At 47.5% G+C, this 19,527-nt stretch overlaps 7 protein-coding genes across 7 annotated transcripts; 4 read left to right on the forward strand and 3 right to left on the reverse strand.

The window, feature by feature from the left end:
- Positions 1–245: 245 nt before the first annotated feature.
- On the forward strand, positions 246–4,448 carry BHQ10_004628 (uncharacterized protein; the record flags this gene model as incomplete). Its single annotated transcript, XM_040877014.1, has 15 exons — positions 246–436; positions 540–630; positions 686–771; positions 828–923; positions 974–1,066; positions 1,125–1,247; positions 1,300–1,512; positions 1,579–2,124; positions 2,770–2,803; positions 2,893–3,025; positions 3,088–3,228; positions 3,286–3,375; positions 3,436–3,744; positions 3,809–3,993; positions 4,065–4,448. The coding sequence occupies 15 exons, from the start codon at positions 246–248 to the stop codon at positions 4,446–4,448; spliced, it is 2,715 nt and encodes a 904-aa protein (XP_040733132.1).
- Positions 4,449–4,926: 478 nt separating this feature from the next.
- BHQ10_004629 (uncharacterized protein) lies at positions 4,927–6,274 on the reverse strand (the record flags this gene model as incomplete). The annotated part of the gene is made up of 4 exons (XM_040877015.1): positions 4,927–4,946; positions 5,000–5,893; positions 5,939–6,193; positions 6,244–6,274. 4 exons carry the CDS (start codon positions 6,272–6,274, stop codon positions 4,927–4,929), a joined length of 1,200 nt encoding a protein of 399 aa, XP_040733133.1.
- Positions 6,275–6,542: 268 nt separating this feature from the next.
- Positions 6,543–8,176, forward strand: BHQ10_004630 (uncharacterized protein; the record flags this gene model as incomplete). The annotated part of the gene is made up of 3 exons (XM_040877017.1): positions 6,543–6,632; positions 6,694–8,099; positions 8,152–8,176. 3 exons carry the CDS (start codon positions 6,543–6,545, stop codon positions 8,174–8,176), a joined length of 1,521 nt encoding a protein of 506 aa, XP_040733134.1.
- Positions 8,177–8,602: 426 nt separating this feature from the next.
- BHQ10_004631 (uncharacterized protein) lies at positions 8,603–12,237 on the forward strand (the record flags this gene model as incomplete). The annotated part of the gene is made up of 2 exons (XM_040877018.1): positions 8,603–9,753; positions 9,894–12,237. The coding sequence occupies 2 exons, from the start codon at positions 8,603–8,605 to the stop codon at positions 12,235–12,237; spliced, it is 3,495 nt and encodes a 1,164-aa protein (XP_040733135.1).
- Positions 12,238–12,684: 447 nt separating this feature from the next.
- On the reverse strand, positions 12,685–14,914 carry BHQ10_004632 (uncharacterized protein; the record flags this gene model as incomplete). The annotated part of the gene is made up of 4 exons (XM_040877019.1): positions 12,685–13,742; positions 13,799–13,982; positions 14,035–14,749; positions 14,811–14,914. The coding sequence occupies 4 exons, from the start codon at positions 14,912–14,914 to the stop codon at positions 12,685–12,687; spliced, it is 2,061 nt and encodes a 686-aa protein (XP_040733136.1).
- Positions 14,915–15,546: 632 nt separating this feature from the next.
- BHQ10_004633 (uncharacterized protein) lies at positions 15,547–17,257 on the forward strand (the record flags this gene model as incomplete). Its single annotated transcript, XM_040877020.1, has 2 exons — positions 15,547–15,700; positions 15,765–17,257. 2 exons carry the CDS (start codon positions 15,547–15,549, stop codon positions 17,255–17,257), a joined length of 1,647 nt encoding a protein of 548 aa, XP_040733137.1.
- A 149-nt stretch (positions 17,258–17,406) lies between these two features.
- On the reverse strand, positions 17,407–19,163 carry BHQ10_004634 (uncharacterized protein; the record flags this gene model as incomplete). The annotated part of the gene is made up of 2 exons (XM_040877021.1): positions 17,407–18,745; positions 18,802–19,163. The coding sequence occupies 2 exons, from the start codon at positions 19,161–19,163 to the stop codon at positions 17,407–17,409; spliced, it is 1,701 nt and encodes a 566-aa protein (XP_040733138.1).
- Between the last annotated feature and the right edge of the window lie 364 nt (positions 19,164–19,527).

A 19,527-nucleotide genomic window follows, 5' to 3' on the forward strand; every position in this document is an offset into this window, starting at 1 on the left:
AAGAAAACATGCCTAAGCATTAGCGTGTGAAATACTTGGACAATTACAGGCCTGGGACGGTATGCGGAGAGAGCCCCGTGGGGAGAGATATTATGAAATGGCAAATCCTTGAAATAGAGACGAGACGACTCTTCAGTTTTCAAGGTTTTTCGTCGACGATTTTGCGAACGTAGGTGTGGCAAATAAGTATCTACGGCACATTTTCACCCACACTCTTACTCTCGACTACAATAACGACGACTGAGATGGAAGCCAGCGAGAAAGTTGAGCCAACGTGCCATGTCGAGCTCTCGACGGCAGGTCTCGAGGGCGTTGATGCAGAGAGACAGGCAATGTCTATCGAGTTCGCGTCGCGGGATACTGAATGGCACAAGAGAGCAACCAGGAAGCTACTTATGAAGATTGACCTGCATTTGTTGCCATGGGTTGTGTTGATGTATTTGACGAATTTCTTGGATCGGAAGTATTTAAAACCACTAATTCACTTTTGTCAAATTTTGTGACTTTGAAGACGCTTGCTAACGACTCTCGTGATATAGTGCGTTGGCGCAGGCAAAACTAGGAACGCTTACAAAAGATTTGGGCCTGAAAGGCACCGAGTATAACACCATTACATCTATTTTGTTCATTGTATGTATAGGTTCGATCTGTCTCGTATGGAATTCCTCTTAATCGATGGATATAGGGCTACATTCTGTTCCAACTTCCGTCCAACCTTCTCCTCACCCGCGTCCGACCAGCGCTATATCTTTGCGGTATGATGGCTCTATGGTACGTCGATCAAAATACTAGGTTCAAATAGGACGAAACTCTACTAAACATGATAGGGGTACAATTTCGGCCCTGCAGTCAACAACCAAGAGCTATGTCGGCGAGCTCTTGTGTCGTTTGTTCTTGGGTGCTGCCGAAGCACCTTTCTTCTCGTATGATTTTATTTGTACATCTAGATGTATGTCATTGCTAACCTCATTAGGGGATGCATCTTCTTGATGTCTTCATGGTACCGAGCTGACGAGCTTGCGCATCGTATCGGTATTCTGTATGCTGGTGTTGCGCTTGCCAATATGTATGTTCTTCACAACACATAGACGAAATCTGGAGGTCATTAGACTAACCGTTTGTAGGTTCGGCGGACTCATCGCAGCTGGTGTCCTTGCAGATCTCAACGGTGCACATGGTCTTGCCGGTTGGAGGTGGTTGTTCATCATCGAAGGCAGTGCAACAGTTGGTATTGCCTTGATTGCTATGTATTATTTCACGCTGAAAACTGACCATATGACACTCTACTAACGAAAATAGGTGGATCATGCCTAATTACCCAAGCACAACCCGTTGGCTCAACATCGAAGAAAAGCACTATGCTGAGTGGCGTCTCGCGCAAGACGCCGCCGGTGAGATTGATGATCGATATGCTATTACTCCTATGCAAGCTGTACGAATGGCATTCAAGGATTGGAAGCTATACTTGTTCATGATAATGCATCATCTGAACTTGTTGTCGCAGTCTTTCACGTGTGTCTCTCTTTCAAATCCCCTGTCGACGCGCACGCGCACAATTTGCTGACATTCTTTCAACAGATACTTCTTCCCATCAATTGTCAAATCCCTCGGCTACAACAACACCACCACCCTTCTTCTCACCGTTCCCGTCTGGTTCGCCACCTTCATCGTCGTCCTCCTTGTATCCTACCACTCCTCTCGCACCAAAGAACGTAGCATACACATCGCATGCTGCATGCTCGTCGGCGCCATCGGAAACATCATCATGATCACAACCAACAACCTGGGCGCACGCATGTTCGCCATGTACCTCTTGCCTATCGGCGTCTTGCCGCCATTCCAACTCATCCTCGCCTGGATCACATCTACTTTTGCTCGTCCATTGGCTAAACGATCTGTTGTCGTGGCCATTTGTGGTATGTTCGGAAATGCATCTAGTATCTATGGAAGTTACCTGTATCCAGACTCGCAGGCTCCGAAGTATGTCGTGGCCGGTGTTGTGTTGGCTTGTACTTGCTGTGGATGTGCCGTTATGGCAATCATCATTCGCTTTGTCCTCAAGATGGAGAATAAGAAACTGGATGAACAAGAGGAGCGAAATGGCGTCACTGTTCGGGGATTTAGGTACATTCTCTAGGCTAGTTACCTTTTTAGGCCTCACAATGGCCGTTTTGTCCGTGGCCCAACTGGCAAGGTCAGGAATAATTGGACACATGTGGTTTTAGTCTACTATGTATTCTTCATGAAAATCCATGCTATTTCGCTCATATGATTCGTTCAGATTCATAATCCACGTATACTACCGTTACAGAGTTACATTACCCCAAGTCAATAATTGCCAACGATCCAATCGATCACCGCGAAATGGGAACGATCTCCGCAACGTGCGGAGGTCGCGCAGCTTGTATCCTGATTTTCTAGGATCTCGGATAATTCCATTCAAAGCCTAGCCAAATATAAGCAAGGGATCTGCAGCTAACCCCACGAATTAGATAGGGTGGCTTGGCCTATGTCGTACGAAGAAGTGCTAGCACATACTGATGATGGCGATCAATTGAGACACGGACAATTTGTTTCCGGGCTGAGCAGTGCTGACTGGGTGTATATAAGCGTGAAAATTTCCCACCTGGAGAGGCTGTTAATACCAACGGTTGGTAGGGGGTATATACTTACTCAAAGAGAATTCGTGACTCTTTCATGTCAAGCCTTGGAACTGGAACAGACAATGTCAAGTAGTGTAACTGCAGCGGCTTTGCTGCTAGCTCTAAGGAGTGCAAATGCATTGGTACTCCCAGACAATGTGGTAGGTTTACATTCCTCACGGGTGACACGCCCAACCTTCCTATCTGGTGTCTACGAAAGTTATTTGATACCAATGATTTCTGAAAATAGGGAAGATTACCAGCTCTGGGTTGGAACTCATGGAACGCCTACGGTTGCGATGTCAATGAGACCAAGATCGTGACAGCTGCCACGCAACTCAACACAAGCGGTCTACAAGCCTTGGGCTACAAATACGTTAACAGTGAGTGATCAATTGAACACAAACTTGAATTGGAAAACCAATTGACACTGACTGAACACTAGTTGACGATTGCTGGTCTGTCAAATCCGGCCGTGATAATGTTACAAACCGCATTATCCCGAATCCTGACACTTTCCCGAATGGTATCAATGGTACCGCTCAGCAGGTTCATGATCTTGGTTTGAAGATTGGTATCTACAGTAGTATGTTTACAATCCATACACCGCTTAAAGATGCCATGCTGATCTCATTTTGTCTAGGCGCTGGCTATGAGACATGTGCTGGTTATCCAGCAAGTCTCGGGTACGAGACGACCGATTCCCAGACCTTTGCTGAATGGGGTATTGACTGTATGTCTGCTCCTAAATCAGAAATTAGACGATCTGATCTGACTGACTTGTCTGGTGTAGATCTCAAATACGACAACTGTAACTACCCCTCCCAATGGGATGACGAGTACAACGCTTGTATCCCCGACAGTGATTACCCCGGCGTGAACCCTAACGGCACTTGTCCAGGCCTTGCAGACCCAGCTCCTGCAGGCTACGACTGGAGTACTTCCAATACCACGAAGCGGTTCAATATCATGAGAGACGCTCTGGTCTCTGTACAAGATCAACGCGTTATTTTGTATTCGTTGTGTGAATGGGGATCTGCCGATGTTCCATCTTGGGGTAATGGCACTGGTAATTCGTGGAGAGTAACTGGTGATATCAACGGTATGTCCTGAATTCCCTAAAGTCCGCAAGATGAACAACTAATCTGATATGATATCTGAAATAGCAACATGGGATAGAATCACTGCTATAGCCAACATGAATGCCCATGAGCTGTCAAGTGTCGACTTCTGGGGCCACAATGACCCAGATATGCTAGAAGTCGGCAATGGGAACTTGACAATCGAGGAGAACCGTGCCCATTTCGCTCTATGGGCAATCATGAAGTCACCTCTGATCATCGGAACTGACGTATGTCCTCCTTCTATTTCTCTGCTGGCCTCATCTTCTTTCAATTTGTCTAACATCAATACCGTCCATAGTTGTCAACCCTTCCAGAGACACACCTCTCCATTCTCAAAAACGCCGACCTCATCGCCTTCAACCAAGACCCCGTAATCGGCAAACCAGCTCTTCCCTACAAACAAGGCTACAACAACGGCACATACAACCCGCACTATCCGCCCGAATATTGGTCCGGCGCAACCTCCCATGGCTGGAACTTGGTACTACTTTTCAATTCCGAGGACGTCGCAGCTAGTAGGACTGCCGTCTGGAGCGAGATTCCGCAACTGGGTAAGCACGCCAATCGGTATAGGGTTGAGGACGTTTGGACTGGAAAAGATTTGGGATGTGTGCATAAGGAGTATACTGTGCAGTTGGAGGCGCATGACGTTGCAGTGCTTAAAGTGACTGGTACTTGTTAGGTCGTCAGCTATGGCAACGTTGGGATATGAGAGGTTGTTATTAGGATGATGTATTAGGTCCGAAGAGCCGGATTTCGATACTAAAAGACAAAACCCATGTTCCTCGCGTATCCTTTGCATGTGTGTCGCCTAGTCCATTGAAAATTGGCAATTTAGAAGGTATAACACAATCATTCATTTTCCAGGGGTATAATCTAAAATTTGTTGGGCATATTAGATTTAGCAATCTGGTAGTACACTGCTCTCGAGAAAGACGAGTGCTTGTTAGCTTACTGAGCGTTATATCTGCGCAATTTGTGGTAACTCACTATTAGGACTTTTCCCATTTCCTCCACACATAATTCATTAACCAATACTCGGTACCTCGAGGGCCCATCCGAGCGAGGTTGGTCGCGAGAAACCTCGTGCGGCGATGGGGTTTTCAAGTTTTCATAAGTGAGATTTTTTATTTGCGAATCAAGAACGCATCTCAAATGATTTACGACAATAGATCGGCAACTTTGCGATCAAGTCAGACTTCCATAGAATCCAAGATAGAAAGGAAAGCTTACCATTCATGGGCATCTCATCAATCTGGGTGGAGTAATAAAGTTCAATATCGCGGAGAATACGAACGTCGTCACTAGTGACAAAATTGATAGCAACACCCTTCCTACCGAAACGGCCACTTCGACCAATTCTGTGGATGTAATTTTCACGGTTACTGGGGAGGTCATAGTTGATAACCAAGGAGACCTGCTGGACATCAATACCACGAGCCCAGACATCGGTGGAAATGAGAACACGAGAATTTCCCTGTCGGAAATCTTGCATAATACTGTCTCTTTCCTTCTGTGGCATTTCTCCATGCATGCTCGACACTGTGAAGTTGGCTTCGCGCATCTTGTCGGTGAGCCAGTCGACCTTGCGTCGCGTGTTGCAGAAAATGACGGCTTGGGTGATGGTTAACGTGTCGTAAAGATCGCAGAGTGTATCGAATTTCCATTCCTCTTTCTCAACAGCAATAAAGTACTGCTTCAAACCCTCGAGAGTCAACTCATCACGCTTGACAAGAATACGCACGGGATCGGTCATGAACTTGGTGGTCATATCAAGCACATCATATGGGAGAGTGGCGGAAACAACAACAACCTGGGTAGCGGGAGGTAGGTATCTGTAAACGTCGTAGATTTGTTCACGGAAACCTCGGTTTAACAGCTCGTCTGCTTCGTCGAGAACCAGCATTTTGATATTACGGGTTCGGAGATGGCGTCGTCGAATCATATCTGCGACACGTCCTGGGGTACCGGAGACTACGTGTTGACCGTACTCGAGTTTTCGGATGTCTTCGCCAACATTTGTACCACCAATGCATGCGTGGCATTGAACGTTCATATAATCGCCAAGAGCCATAACGACGGACTGAATCTGGGTTGCAAGTTCGCGGGTAGGAGATAAAACCAAAGCTAAATTTCGTTAGCATTGATATACAGCAGACTCAAGAGATATACCTTGTGTTTCGCGAACAACTGTGTCGATAACCTGAAGGATACTGATAGAAAAGGTTGCAGTTTTACCGGTACCAGATTGCGCCTGGGCGATTGTGTCGCGACCCTTGCAAATCTGGACAATGGCACGGGACTGAACGGCCGAGGGTGATTCGTATCCATAAGCGTAGATTCCACGTAGAAGATTCTCCTTCAAGTGCATATCCTCGAAAGTTGGGGCCACCGTGACCTCTTTCGAGGTTGTGAACTCCATGCGCTCTAAGCAATGTTAGTTTAGCAGGATCAACTGGAAATCTGATTTTGCTCACCATCTGCGCGACGATCAATCCCTTCCGCCATTTTGAATGCTATGTAATTTGAAGAATGAAGTGTTTGAGAAGAAACGGTACAACAACAGGTTGTCGCAGATTCACTGAGGTCTGGAGCAAGTTACGGTGGCGCATGCCGATATTTTATGCTGTTGGCCCGTGCACCGATAAAAACCACGTGACCTTAAGCAGCCGCAAAAAGCTCTGAGCTATCCTAACAATTTCTCACAGTTACAACACCGTCTTTAGTCAGCTGCTTTGTGAATAAAGTCACGGTTATTCATTTTACTTGACTCGAAATGGTTCTCGAAGACCAGCGTTTTATCCATGAGGATCTCGAACGTTTAGAGCAAGGAATTGCTGACCGGGTGGCTGAAGAACCTCGAAACGTAGGCTATCTCCCCAGACTGCTGGAGAATCCTTAAAAACGTGCTGACTTCTTTTATTTAGATACGTGAAAGACTCGCCCGAGACCATCAGATTGCTGGATTCTTAGATCGCATTGAGGAACAGTCAAAAAGATTGCAAGATATTTACAAAGATGCCGAAGGTCTGCGTGCTCAGGAAATTCAGTCCATCTCTACGGGCGATGCGTTCGAAGAATTCTACAAGCGTTTAGACGAGATCAAAGATTTTCACAAACGCTACCCCAACGAGCCCGTGGAGAATTTAGAACGTGCATATAAACGACGACATCCGGGAGAGGGCGAAAGCTTTGCCCCCGAAATAGATTCTATGTTTACCGGAGAAGAGGCGTATGGACAATTTCTGGATTTGATTCAGCTCCACGAGGACTATCTCAATATTCCTGGCGTCAAGCGACTTACATATATTCAATATATCGATCAGTTCGATGCGTTTACCCCGCCCCAACTGCCTATCAAGCGGACAGCAAAGGTCTCCGACAGATACTTCAAGTACGTGGGCGATCTGTCGAGCTATCTTGAAGGCTTCCTCAAGCGTGTGCGTCCCTTGGAAAACCTTCCTAAGTTGTTTGCATCCTACGATCAGGAGTTTGATAAACTATGGGCCGCCCAGGAAGTACCAGGCTGGGGTGCCGAAGCAGCCATGACTGAATCTGTCGGACCTAAAACAGAGGGAACAGGAGAAGGAATATGGTGCGCTGACTGTGAGAAGGAATTCAAGAATGAGAATGTGTACAAGAACCACTTGACCGGCAAGAAACATATCAAAGCTGCTGAAGCAAAAAAGGCCAATGGAAATGCCACGCCAAATGGTGCTAGCTTAGCAGGCGCCATCAAGGATTCTTCCTTGAAATCACTCAAAGAACGAGCAGTTGCAGAGCGCGAACACCGCGTTCGATGCTTGACAAAAACACTACAATCCGAACGGGAAGCAACCAGGGTGAATGTGGAGCGAAAGCAAGGTATGACGGAGCGTGAGAGACAGATGGAAATTGAAGCTCTTATGGCGGATACGGAGTTGTCATCCGGTGCCTTTGGCCGCGAGGAAGAATCCGACGAAGAAGGAGAGGACAGGATATACAACCCGCTCAAGCTGCCACTTGCCTGGGATGGCAAACCTATCCCGTACTGGCTGTACAAGCTCCATGGTCTTGGCGTGGAATATCCATGTGAGATTTGTGGTAACTTTGTTTACATGGGCCGACGCGCATTCGATAAGCACTTTTCAGAAGCGCGACATATATACGGATTGAAATGCCTGGGCATAACTCAACAAACCAACTTGTTTCGCGAGATCGTCCGGATTGAAGATGCAATGCGACTCTGGGAGAAACTCGAGCAGGAAAGAAAGAAAGAAAAAGAGAGCAAGGATAATGTGGTTCAAATGGAGGATGCCGAAGGAAACGTCATGCCCGAACGGATCTACTATGAGTACGTCCCCCAATCAACATGCTCCATATGGTCAACGCTAACATGTGTACAGTCTTCAAAAGCAGGGTATCTTGTAATATAGCTTCTTGTTTCGCTTTATTGGAAATCTGCAACGGTGTGACGGAAGCAATAGGAGGCGTATATGGAGTTTTGGCATCCATGCAACATACTTCAAAAGGAATGGGTCTCGGTCATAGGTCAATCTGTATCCGTAGGTTTTATATCATGAATGTGTCATATAATCAGTCATTCTCGTAAATTACCTGACTAATAAAGGATGTTGCATCACGTGACTTCGCGTACCATGGACGCGCGCTGGGTCTTAGCCCTAATACGGAGGTCGCGTTTTCTGTCCACCCTTCTGAACAGAACATCTTGCCAAATTTCTCCTTTGTCTCCGGCACAAAGACTCTTCCGGCCAGCCATTGCCACCGTAAATCATCCAAAAATGCCGTCTTGTGCCCAGCGCACGCGATTCGACTCGGGACATCGTCGGAAAGAGAATGGGCTTCAAGTTCTCCTACGTGTGTGATCTACTTTCCGGTTTAGAGCGTAATCGCTATGTCAAAGCCACCAGTGCAGCGAAAGCACAGAACCCGGATTACCGTACCATCTCAAGCTGGTGCTTGAACTATTCGAAACGGCTACACGACAAAGATACAGACCTACTTGCCGTGCTATCATGTCTGTTTCCCGAGAAGCGGCCGGATAGGGTGTACTGGTTACAGCATGCTTCGCTGGCTCGCATCATCGGTAGATGCCTGTACCTTGGAGCCTCGAGGTTGAAAGACCTCAGCCAGTGGCAGGTCAGCGGAAATGGGGATCTTGGTGAATGCGTCGAAAATGTAATGAGCCAGGCTGAGAACCAAATCCTACCCGGACAGGAAGTCACCGTTGAGGAAATTGACAATGTCCTTCAAGAAGTTGCATCACGTTGCCAGTTTTCCGGCCCGGCTGTGCGCAGAAAATACGCTGCTGTCGACGTGGAAGAGGTACTGGGATCGCTGTATCGCAGACTAAGCAGTCGGGATGCGAAATGGTTGACACGAATGATTTTAAAGTCATATCATCCCGTACAGCTTCCTGCGGACTACTTGCTTACGAAAGTGCATTTCCTTTTGCCGCACTTGCTACTGTTTCAGAACTCACTAGAAGCTGCAGTCGAGTTGTTAAGGTCCCCTCCACTCAAGCTCTTTCCTCCTCAACCACAATCACACTTCGCCAATTTGTTGAGCGACAAGGCCCTTGAGCATTTTGTACCTCGAATTGGAATCAAAATAGGTCGTCCGGAGTACTACAAGGCCCGAAGTATCAAGCACTGCAGCAACATGATTCGCCAACGCAGAATGAGTCTTGAGAGAAAATATGACGGAGAATACTGCCAGATACATATCGATCTCACAAAGAGACAAGACTGCGTCCAGATATTCTCCAAGAGTGGTAGGGACTCGACCCTTGATAGGGTTGGTATTCACGATGTCATCAAGCGAAGCCTTGCAATTGGCGAACCTCATTGCAGAGTTTCCCGGCAATGTATTCTGGAAGGTGAGCTACTTGTTTGGGATGATAGAGACGGCAAGATTTTGGAGTTTCACAAACTGAGGAAGTTCCTGAGTCGTTCAGGCATGTTCATTGGCGCAGATCTTGATTCACAGTTAGTCTTCGTCTGCTTTCTTACTTTAAAGTACAGACTGATGGTAGTTGTTCTAGGCCCAAACCATATGAGCACCTAATGATTGTTTTCTTTGATATACTGTTATTGGACGATCACATCTGCCTAAGTAAGCCTCATAGATTACGACGATTACTGCTCAAAGAAACAATCAAAATCAGTCCAGGGCGCGCTGAAATCGCTGAGCAGGAGATCATTGATTTCTCCCGCGCTGATGCTGTACGACGTCTTCAGCTGGCACTATCGCGAAGTATTGCTGAACGGTGGGAGGGCTATGTGATTAAAGCATGTGACGAGCCTTACTTCTCAGTCTTATCTTCACAAAGGAGTGACGGCTTCAGTCGATGGATCAAACTCAAGAAGGATTACATACCTGGACTTGGTGATACTGCTGATTTTGCGCTGATAGGTGCACGATATGATGCGAAAGATGCCTCTTCTCTATCATCAATGCATCAACACTCTTGGACACACTTCTTCATAGGCTGTCTTGACAATAAGGAAGATGTTGTTCGACTAGGTGCTTTACCTCGATTTCGCATTATTGATATGATAGGCACACACAGTCTGAGTGTGAATGACTTGCATGTGCTCAATCAGTGGGGCAAATTTGTTGCCTGTGACGTTGACTCAAACACTGCGTTTGAGTGTTATAGCATTCACAACTCTCTGCCCAATATGGATATTGCATTCAAGACTCCGTTTGTCGTAGAGTTGCTGGGCAGCGGCTTTGATAAGCCAAGTAATGCCCAATACTATACGCTGAGATTCCCTCGTGTCTTGAAGATCCACTGGGATCGATCGTTTGAGGATGCCATCTCATTCATTGAATTGCAAGAACTAGCACAGAAGGCACGTGCTGTTCCAACACACGAGTTGGAGGAGGAAAATGCCGTCTGGGTTGAGAAGGTGGCTGGCACCAGTAGATATCATGAGTATATCGTAGACAAATCTCAAAGCACTCCAACGTCATCGCTCACAGGCAATTCTCCTTTGTCCAGATCAGCCAGTCTTGTTTCACCACGATTGACACCGCCTTCTGTCAAACAGGCACCAGCCTCGCTGATTAGAGACGTGAGACCTTTCAGTCAGTCACCAACCACTAACTCGTTTAACGTACGCAAACGCACAATATCTTCTGTCTACCCTACTTCAAACTTGGACTTTGCAGCAAAGTTGGACCTCACATCGTCAAACTTGAATTTCACATCACCAATTTTTAACACCATATCATCGAATTTGGCCTCTTCGTCGTGCTTGTACCATCTCAAGATATCTGCACCAACTTCATCTACAATCATGGAAAATTCTGCAACCATGGACTTGGATCAAGCTCCCCAGCAATTTCTTCGAGCTCCAGGAAGCCCATTCCCAGGAGCTTGGACTAGCAACGTCGGCGGCCCTGCCAGCACTGACAGTCCTAGTACGGAATCTTCTGGCTGTGAACAGAATCCTAGTGGGCTCGGTAGTGGCTGGACAACCCCCTTGAGAGAGAAACTAACTGTCCCATCACATCAAGTTTCAACTCGAGCAGCAGCTACTCTGGATGAGGCATTGAAGTTCATTGAAGAAGCAGAAGCAAAGCTAGAATCCTCCCGCTTTCGGTTACCAGATGGCACAAAAAACACCGCCAAATGCGTTGGACTACTTCATGAGAAGGAGTACGACACCGAGATACGTGCACTCACAGACCCTTTGCAAACCCACCCAGTTTCTCCACTTTCCACTATTCCAATGTACTGTGGTGAGTCTGGTTTTCAGGAGGATACTCTTCGCCAGGCTCCACGTGAATTCACATTCTCTGCTAAGCATTTTGTGAAGTCATTGGGGTTCCAATACACTCGCAGAGCTGTTCGTTTGTCCAACCCAGCTGCTGTTAAGAACGACATGGCTTTGGGCATTGTCCTGGTTGATATCACAAAACCCTCCACAGTGCTCGCTATGCAGCTATACGACATGGGTAATCTGCTGGCCACCGAACTCTGTCAGCCAAAGCCCGATCTTCAGCCTCAGGGTAAGATTTTCTTCCTTGACAGTCGCATTCTCAAGGCTGGAGGAGAAGCAGGAATCGAAAGCAAGATGTTCCTTCTGAGCGACTGGTGGTCCGAGTTCGGCACACACTACTTCTACGCTACTATCTCCTGGCGCCCCGGTACCGAAGCAACCCCAATCCCCGTTCTTTCTGGCCCTCGACGCGTGATTGATCAGATCAATGAACACGACACTAGAGCTAGTTCATCTAGTAGTCGTGTAGCTGCAAACATCGTCAATATCTACGAACCCAGCGAGGTCGAACTGGTCGGCGAGTGGGTCTCCGTCGATCCTACCGTCCATCTCTATGGTGACCGTTACTATGCTCCATCCGGTACTGTTACTTTTGATTTTGATCTCGGCCTGGTCCGTCCTGAGAAGCCTCGCTGCACAACTCATGATGATCAGATGGACCCATCTTCGGCCTTTATCTGATCGCCTCCTTCTTCCCAGCATGTAATCATTCTTGGTTGTGTTGTCATTGATATTGGCCACTTCACTACTTCATTTCTTGAAATCACTTGAGAGATGCCTTGGGATTTATGAGTTTCTTGATGTTTTGATTTCTTTTCGACTCTAAGGACATGACAATCAGAGGAAAGGTGCTTGGTCTGTGTCACTCTCTGGGAGAAGATGTCATGTCATACTCGATTATTTTCTTAATGCTTTCTATGACTCAGTAGTGATGTTTTGTGTCCATTTCTACGTTTATTTATCTTCCCACGTTGCTAGGATCAGGGCTTAATGATGTATGAGTTAATATCCCAAGGTATCAATACTGCAGTTTAATATCCTCTCAAACCGTAACATGCACATCAGAAATCATAATTTATAGATCCATAAGACATACATTTCTATCTAGATAGTCTGCCATCATCATCATCATCCTCCTCCTCCACCTTCCCTCCTCGCGCGGACATCTCTCATCAAAGCCTTGGCTTCTTCAACTTCAATCCCGTCCTGACACAGCTCACCAGCCAACTGATCCGCTCTATTCAGATCTCCATGTTTAAGTGCCCAGCGAGCAAGCCACAGTCGTGCCTTGGATGTTGTCGCCGTAACGCCCGTACCACCGACGGCTTCAACCTCGTTATCGTCATCTCTGCTGCTCTTCTGACGTCGTCGTCGTCGAGAACGAGGTTGAGTGGTCGTATCATCGTCTGAGTTTTCATCACCATCATCGTCTTCAGAGTCTGTCTCGGTGCGCTCGATTTCGCCGCTCTCTTGTTGCAAAGTTAATTCCATATACGCCGCGGCTTCATCCTCATTGTCCGATCGCTCATGGAGTAAGGCAATCTGGTGAAGTAGATCCGGATCAAGAATCTTCCGTCCTGCTGTAGGGTGGTCGGCAGATGCAGCATCGGCGCTTTGCTCGTAGTATGCACCGGCGACCAGAGCACGTTTCATTGCTTTGATGCTCTGCGGTATCTTGTTCATTTTCGCATAACATGTGCCCACAGCTTGCCACATCTTGGGGTCGTAGGGCTTCAATGCAGCAGTGCGTTGATAGTAGTACAGGGCATAAAAGCACATGTCGAGGACTTCATATGCTTGGCCCAGACCGTACCAGGCGCGGTAATCCTTGCGGTTTACGTCGACGGCGCGGCGGTAGGACTCGATTGCGGCGTGGGTGTTTTTCATTTCGATGTATTCGTGGCCCATGAGTGTCCAGGCTGATAGGAAGTTGCGGTCGAGAGTGAGAGCTCGTCGGAAATACATAACTGCTTTTTCGTGTTCGGATTTTAGCGAGTAGTAGTTCCCAACCACGCAGCAGGTCTCTGGTCGGAATTTGTCTGTCGCTGTGGCTAGTTGAGCGACGAATGCGAGCTGGGGTCGAGCTCCCATGACGTAGAGAATGTTGGAGTAATGGTCAAGACTGTCTAAGCGATGGGGGGAATCAATAAGGATATCCGCAAATATGGCCGATGCATCTTCGAAGTCTATATTTGGTCAGTATATATTGTCCAAGCTTTCCACTACGCGTAAAGTCACTCACCTCTTGAGTGATAGTAAAGAAGAGCTCTTTCGGTCTTCAAGAATGCGCTGGTCGGGAAAATAGACTCGAGACCATTAAGTGTCTGGTGGGTTTCATCAGTGGCTTGATACAGTTCCTGGCTGCAATGGACCTGGAAAATAAAGGACATGATGTTCTGTGGAAGCGTCTCCGCGACTTGTTTCAACTAGTCTTCGTTAGTATTGACAACACTGAGCACACTTGAGTAGAATGCTTACATCGTCAACGCTTGGTAGCAAATCATTCAATTCTTGCCATGCGCCCCAATGAAACGGAAACAGATGTACACTCCGCACCAACCATTTTTTCGCTTCCTCCTCATTCTTGCCCTTTATAAGAATGACCGCGTACAAGTACTCTAGCCATCCCTGACCACGGTCCTGCAATCCCCGATCTCGCCGCTCCGCAAACCATCCTTCTAACCCTCGCGCAAGATCCGGTAGCTCTCGATTCACGGTCATACCACCATCTGCAGGCCCCAGAACCATCTCGGTTTCTTCATCCCTTCGCTTCTCTCCTGCTAAATATTTGGCATATAGTGCTAAGAACAAGGATTTCTGACTGAGGATCGGATATGGATTTCGGGGTAGCGCCTGACCGGCTTTGGATCCTGGTCGTACGAAGGACTTTCTTTTCCCTTTCTGTGGCGTCAATGATGTTCTGCTCTTAACATTTGGAGACACGGTTGAAAGAGGCACGGGTGGTATTGTAGGAGGAAGGAAGACGGCAGCGCATCGATCATATTCTCGAGTGTCAAAGTAGGATTTTGCTAGAAGGTATTTGTGCGCTTCTTGTAATTCTAGAGTAGCTTCAGTGGGATCTGATTGAGGGCTGAATGGATTCACGTTCGGTTGCGGATCGGTTTCCATGGGCGATTCAGCGTCTGTATCGTTGCCGTCGGTGGATACGAGAGAATTGAGCATTTCTGCGGCCCTATATAACCTGTAGTTCAGCTTCCAAGATCTCGATTCATGTCGGTGTGCGCATCCATTACCATTTTGCAGACTGATAAAGACAGCGCTCCGAACATTTTACCACCGCATCCTCCAGCCGCAATCGAAGTTCCTTGATGCTATCTTCTGTGAATGTCATCGCCATCCTGCAGACACCTGGGCCTTTTGGCCCAAATTACGATTGGGCAGGGGTGTATATCACAGTTGTGTAAGCTTTAAGGCATTCGTATTCGGGTTTCTTGACGCGTTGATGTAGGGTAAACAGAGCGCCGGCACGTTGAAAACTGGTGGCAAACACCCGGTCTGTAAGATTTACAGAGAAATTGATCCTTTAGAGGCGAGATCGAATATCGGAGCCAAATGAGTGAGCTTGTGTGAAGTTCACGATCAATGTCATTAATGATTTACCAAACAAACAAGACAAACGTCAACAGAAGATGTGGGGGAAACATCCGCGGGCAGATCCGCCCTAGTCCCGAAATAGAAGGCATGACGATGGCCTTTTTCGAGGTCAATTCATCCACATCCTGCTCAGAGTCTTGAACTGGCTCATGTATTCAGCCTAAAATGCTCTAAGAGGCTCGGGGCGAGATATACCGAGAGAGATTCCAAAGAATTGATGAATATCGAATGACAGAACAGTCACGATCCTGCTCAAGCTCGGAAAACCCGACATATAGCAATGGGACACTAAAACAAAATTGCTTCTCGATCGATGCATCTTTTGTCCCTTTTTGAATTTATTTCTGGCACGATGTGAGGCACCGTATCAGAGATATGATATACCATAATCCAATCGTGCCGGGTTTCGCACCCGACCCATCGGTAGTGCTCGTGGATGGCACTTTCTACCTCGTGAACTCGTCGTTTCATCTCTTCCCAGGGCTGCCGGTATACGCATCTCGGAATCTGAAAGACTGGGTGCATATTGGTATGTTCAGGAGTAGTCTCTTTATAAGATGTATAGCATAATTGAGCGATTTGTACAATCTTAGGGAATGCGATCAACAGAGTCGACCAACTCTCATTGACGAGGGCAGGCGTAGACGGATTCCCCATCGGAGGAGGACGGAGAATCGTGGCTGCAACAGGGCTCTTTGCAGCCACGATAAGACATCACAAGGAGATATTCTATATCATCTGCACGAATGTCTACAAGCAAGGCGATCGACTAAACACGTCCAACTTCTACATCACCACGCTCGACATCTGGTCGGACCAGTGGAGCGATCCGGTCTACTTTGACTTTGAGGGAATAGACCCAAGCCTATATTTCGACGAGGATGATCACGTCTATATCCAAGGATCGTGGCATGCAGGCCCGCTGGGCAACCCCATGTGCTCAATCCGCCAGTTTGAAGTGGAAATCTCCACGGGCAGGCCTCTTTCCGAAATCAAGACGATTTGGACTGGCCATCTCAGTCAGGGTGATGTCGAGGGTCCACACATCTATAAGAAGGATGGGTATTACTACCTTTTTGTAGCAGAAGGCGGAACATGGCAACATCACTGCATCACAATTGCGCGGTCAACGAACATTTGGGGCCCTTACGAGAGTTATGCGGCAAACCCAATCTTGACTKCCGATGGGAAAGATGAATATATCCAGCACACTGGACACGGTGATCTTTTTCAGGATACACATGGTAACTGGTGGGCAGTTCATTTGGGAATTCGCAATGGAGAAGGTGGGAGAGCTCCTTTGGGCCGCGAGACTTTTCTCACTCCAGTGAACTGGCCAAAGGGAGGGTGGCCTGAAATCCAGCAGACTTCTACATCCTTTGAGTCGGTTGAAGTTGGCAGTAGTCAAGGCTGCACTGGCCCGGATATATCTAAATCGGGAACACCAGTCGAATACCTCCACCTTCGCAGTCCGCGTCTCTCTGACTATACATTCCTTGCCGGTGGAAGCAAGATCTCAATCGTGGCCCGAGGCAATGACCTTTCTACAAGAAAAGGAACAGCCAGTTTTCTCGCTCAGCGCCAACGGAATCTCACCTGCAACCCAACTGCAACATTGCATCTCCAGAGAGACCGGCAAGATTCTGTGCAAACTTTGCTAAAGGCTGGTTTCTCGCTTTTCAAAGATGACGTCCAGCATGTTGATATATACTACGACTTTGCTAAGGGCATTGTCGAGTTGACTCATCACGACAAAATCAGGCATACTACGTGCAACCCAGTCGTCGTCAGTCAGCACCCAGTATCGAAAGATGCCGATCAAATCATCTTCGAGATTCGTGCTACTCCGAATGATTACACTTTCCTCTTCCGCGGGGTCACAGCAGGCAACAAGAACCTCCCTGGGTCAACGACCGAGTGGGTTTGCGCTGGATCTGTTGACTCTTTGCACATGACAGCTTTAGACTTCACCGGTCCTTCTTTTGGCATTTTTGCATCGACAAATATTCAAGACCCAGAGGGCGATGATGATGTTCTTGATAGAAAGTTTCGGGACGTGATCTTTGAAGATTTCGCTGTGTATTGATTTTAAAACCTCTTTGTTAAATAGAATATCAATACTACCCTGTATCAGACTTATTAAATGCCGTGACTAGATACGACCAGCAGCTTTGCAAATGGATCAAATTTTGTACAAAGATTGAAGCACCAGGGCAGAGAGTAATAAAAGTTCAATCACCTCCACAGATCATACTTGCTATCCCTTTTGTCATTACCCCGAACCCCACTACTGCTCATCGGTCGTCCTTCGTCCACAGGAACCGCAAGATATCCTCCAAATCCGTTGCCTACAAGGACACTCTCACGCGCGTCCCCACCCCATCGTGGACTCAGTTGTGCCGAATGGAAACTGACTGGTCTGGTCGTACTTGATCGTCTGCCAGATGATACCGGCTCGAATTCGGTCACATTCCACTCGAATTCGTCCATGCCTTTGGTGTAGAGTGTCAATGGTTGTTGCAATCCTGGCCCTACTGACTGCAGTCCGTTCTCGCCTCCGCCGAATAGACGGGGCGGCGGAACCAGAAGAAGAAGATCGGCGAATGAGGAATCCAGGACATATATATTCCGCAGGGATGGCAGACTATTTGCCTTGAGAGAAGACATCAGATAGTCATAATAGGATTTTGTCACAGGCTGTGGTCCGGTTGGGCTTCCTGAACAGGTAATTTCGTAGTGTATGGTTTTCAGACTTCTGGACGCTAGAAGCGGGGTCTCTTGTGCAAGAAAAGATTTGTCTACCTCCAACTCTAGCGTGAGGTTTGCGAGTCGAGGGGCTCTGGAAAAGACTGTATGTAATGATTCTGGACGGACTCCGCATTGCACCAGAACCAATTCTTTAAGAGCATGTTGAGTCTGTGGAGCGGAGAGATGATCAGCCAGCCCGCCAGCGGTGATGGTTGATATGTTCCGAACCGTCAACTTGGCGATAGGTGGAAACGTCGGGAGGTATTGGTTAGGAGTAAAGAGAGAATCTCCTATTGATGGCATGTTTTCCATCTTCAGATTTCGCAATGCGGGAAACGAAGAGAGAACCTGCCGCAGAGTACTCTCCTCAACCTGCAGGTTGGATAACTCTAGACTCTCCAAATTCTTCCACAACGACGAGCCGACTATCTGGGAAAAACTCATCTCTGAGCCATGGGCATATGTCATACGTCGAACATCAGGACAATTAGCTATCAACTCCTGCTTCAAGGCGTACGACGAGGGATCATCGGTGAAGAATCCTACTGGTAGGTCGACATATCGCAAACTGTGTAACACGGAAATAGTCCGAGCTAGATCCGACTTGCTAGCCTCTCGGGTCATGTATGGCAATCTCAAAGATAAAACGGTCTCGGCAAGCTGTCGAGAATCCCTGACTGTTCTCATGAATAAATGTAACCGCGACTGTGGGACATCCAACCTTTTTCCATTCTGGTCGACAAAAGAGCGGCGACGTTTGCGTTTTGCGGATAGCTCGATCTCAAGTTCACAGTAGTGAACGGCGTCGATGCGGACATTTCGGTAGCTGAAGTCAAGAATGAATCAATAAGAGGCTAGCCAAGCGACAGGGGGAGAACGGACAGTAACTTTTGCGCTGGCGTGGACCACTTTTTGCTTACCAAAGCGCAGCACGCCAAGTCGCGCATATCACATAGCATGCAGCCATCTTCAGTTATTGACTCTTCAGACGAGTTATATGATTCATCGAGCGCATGAGGGCAGACATAGGAGAATATTCTGTTGAGAACTTGCGGGGGCAGTCGTTTGGTAGGATCGTAGCTCGAGGCAGAATGCGAAGGAGATAGAGGCGAGTTCCTGCTAGTCGATTTGCTGCTGTTGCTGCTGAACGAGCTCGACGCGCGGAATGGAGGCTTTTCCTTGTTCTTCTTCCCCGCACTCTTTTCAGTATGCGACGGCAGGCAATACTTCTTAAACAGGCGCATTGCTGCTACGACGATGAGTCGATGGTATCCAGAAGAGCGGTTCGGTGTGAGGAGAGGGTAATAGTAGACAAAGCGAGAGTCATATCATGTCGAGGTCGCAGGATCGATCCTAACGGACAAATCGTGGCTGGCCATCCAGTAAAAGCCGAGAAGAAAGATGCGTCACACAGGTCAAAAGTCGGAACTTCAGCTCGAATTCAGCCCCAGCTGGGCAGTATCGAGATGAACGGGGAGATAGCACTACTATGCGCTATTGTGCTATCATTGTAGTCAGTTACACGCATTCTCCAGGTTTTGAGTGTCGGTGGTTTCATATTGATGGATGAGTTTGTTTCTGATTGGAGGTCATTACACAATCAAACAA

The sequence above is a fragment of the Talaromyces amestolkiae genome (assembly GCF_001896365.1).
Source record: "Talaromyces amestolkiae strain CIB chromosome Unknown scaffold8.1, whole genome shotgun sequence".
NCBI classification, from domain to species: Eukaryota; Fungi; Ascomycota; class Eurotiomycetes; order Eurotiales; family Trichocomaceae; genus Talaromyces; species Talaromyces amestolkiae.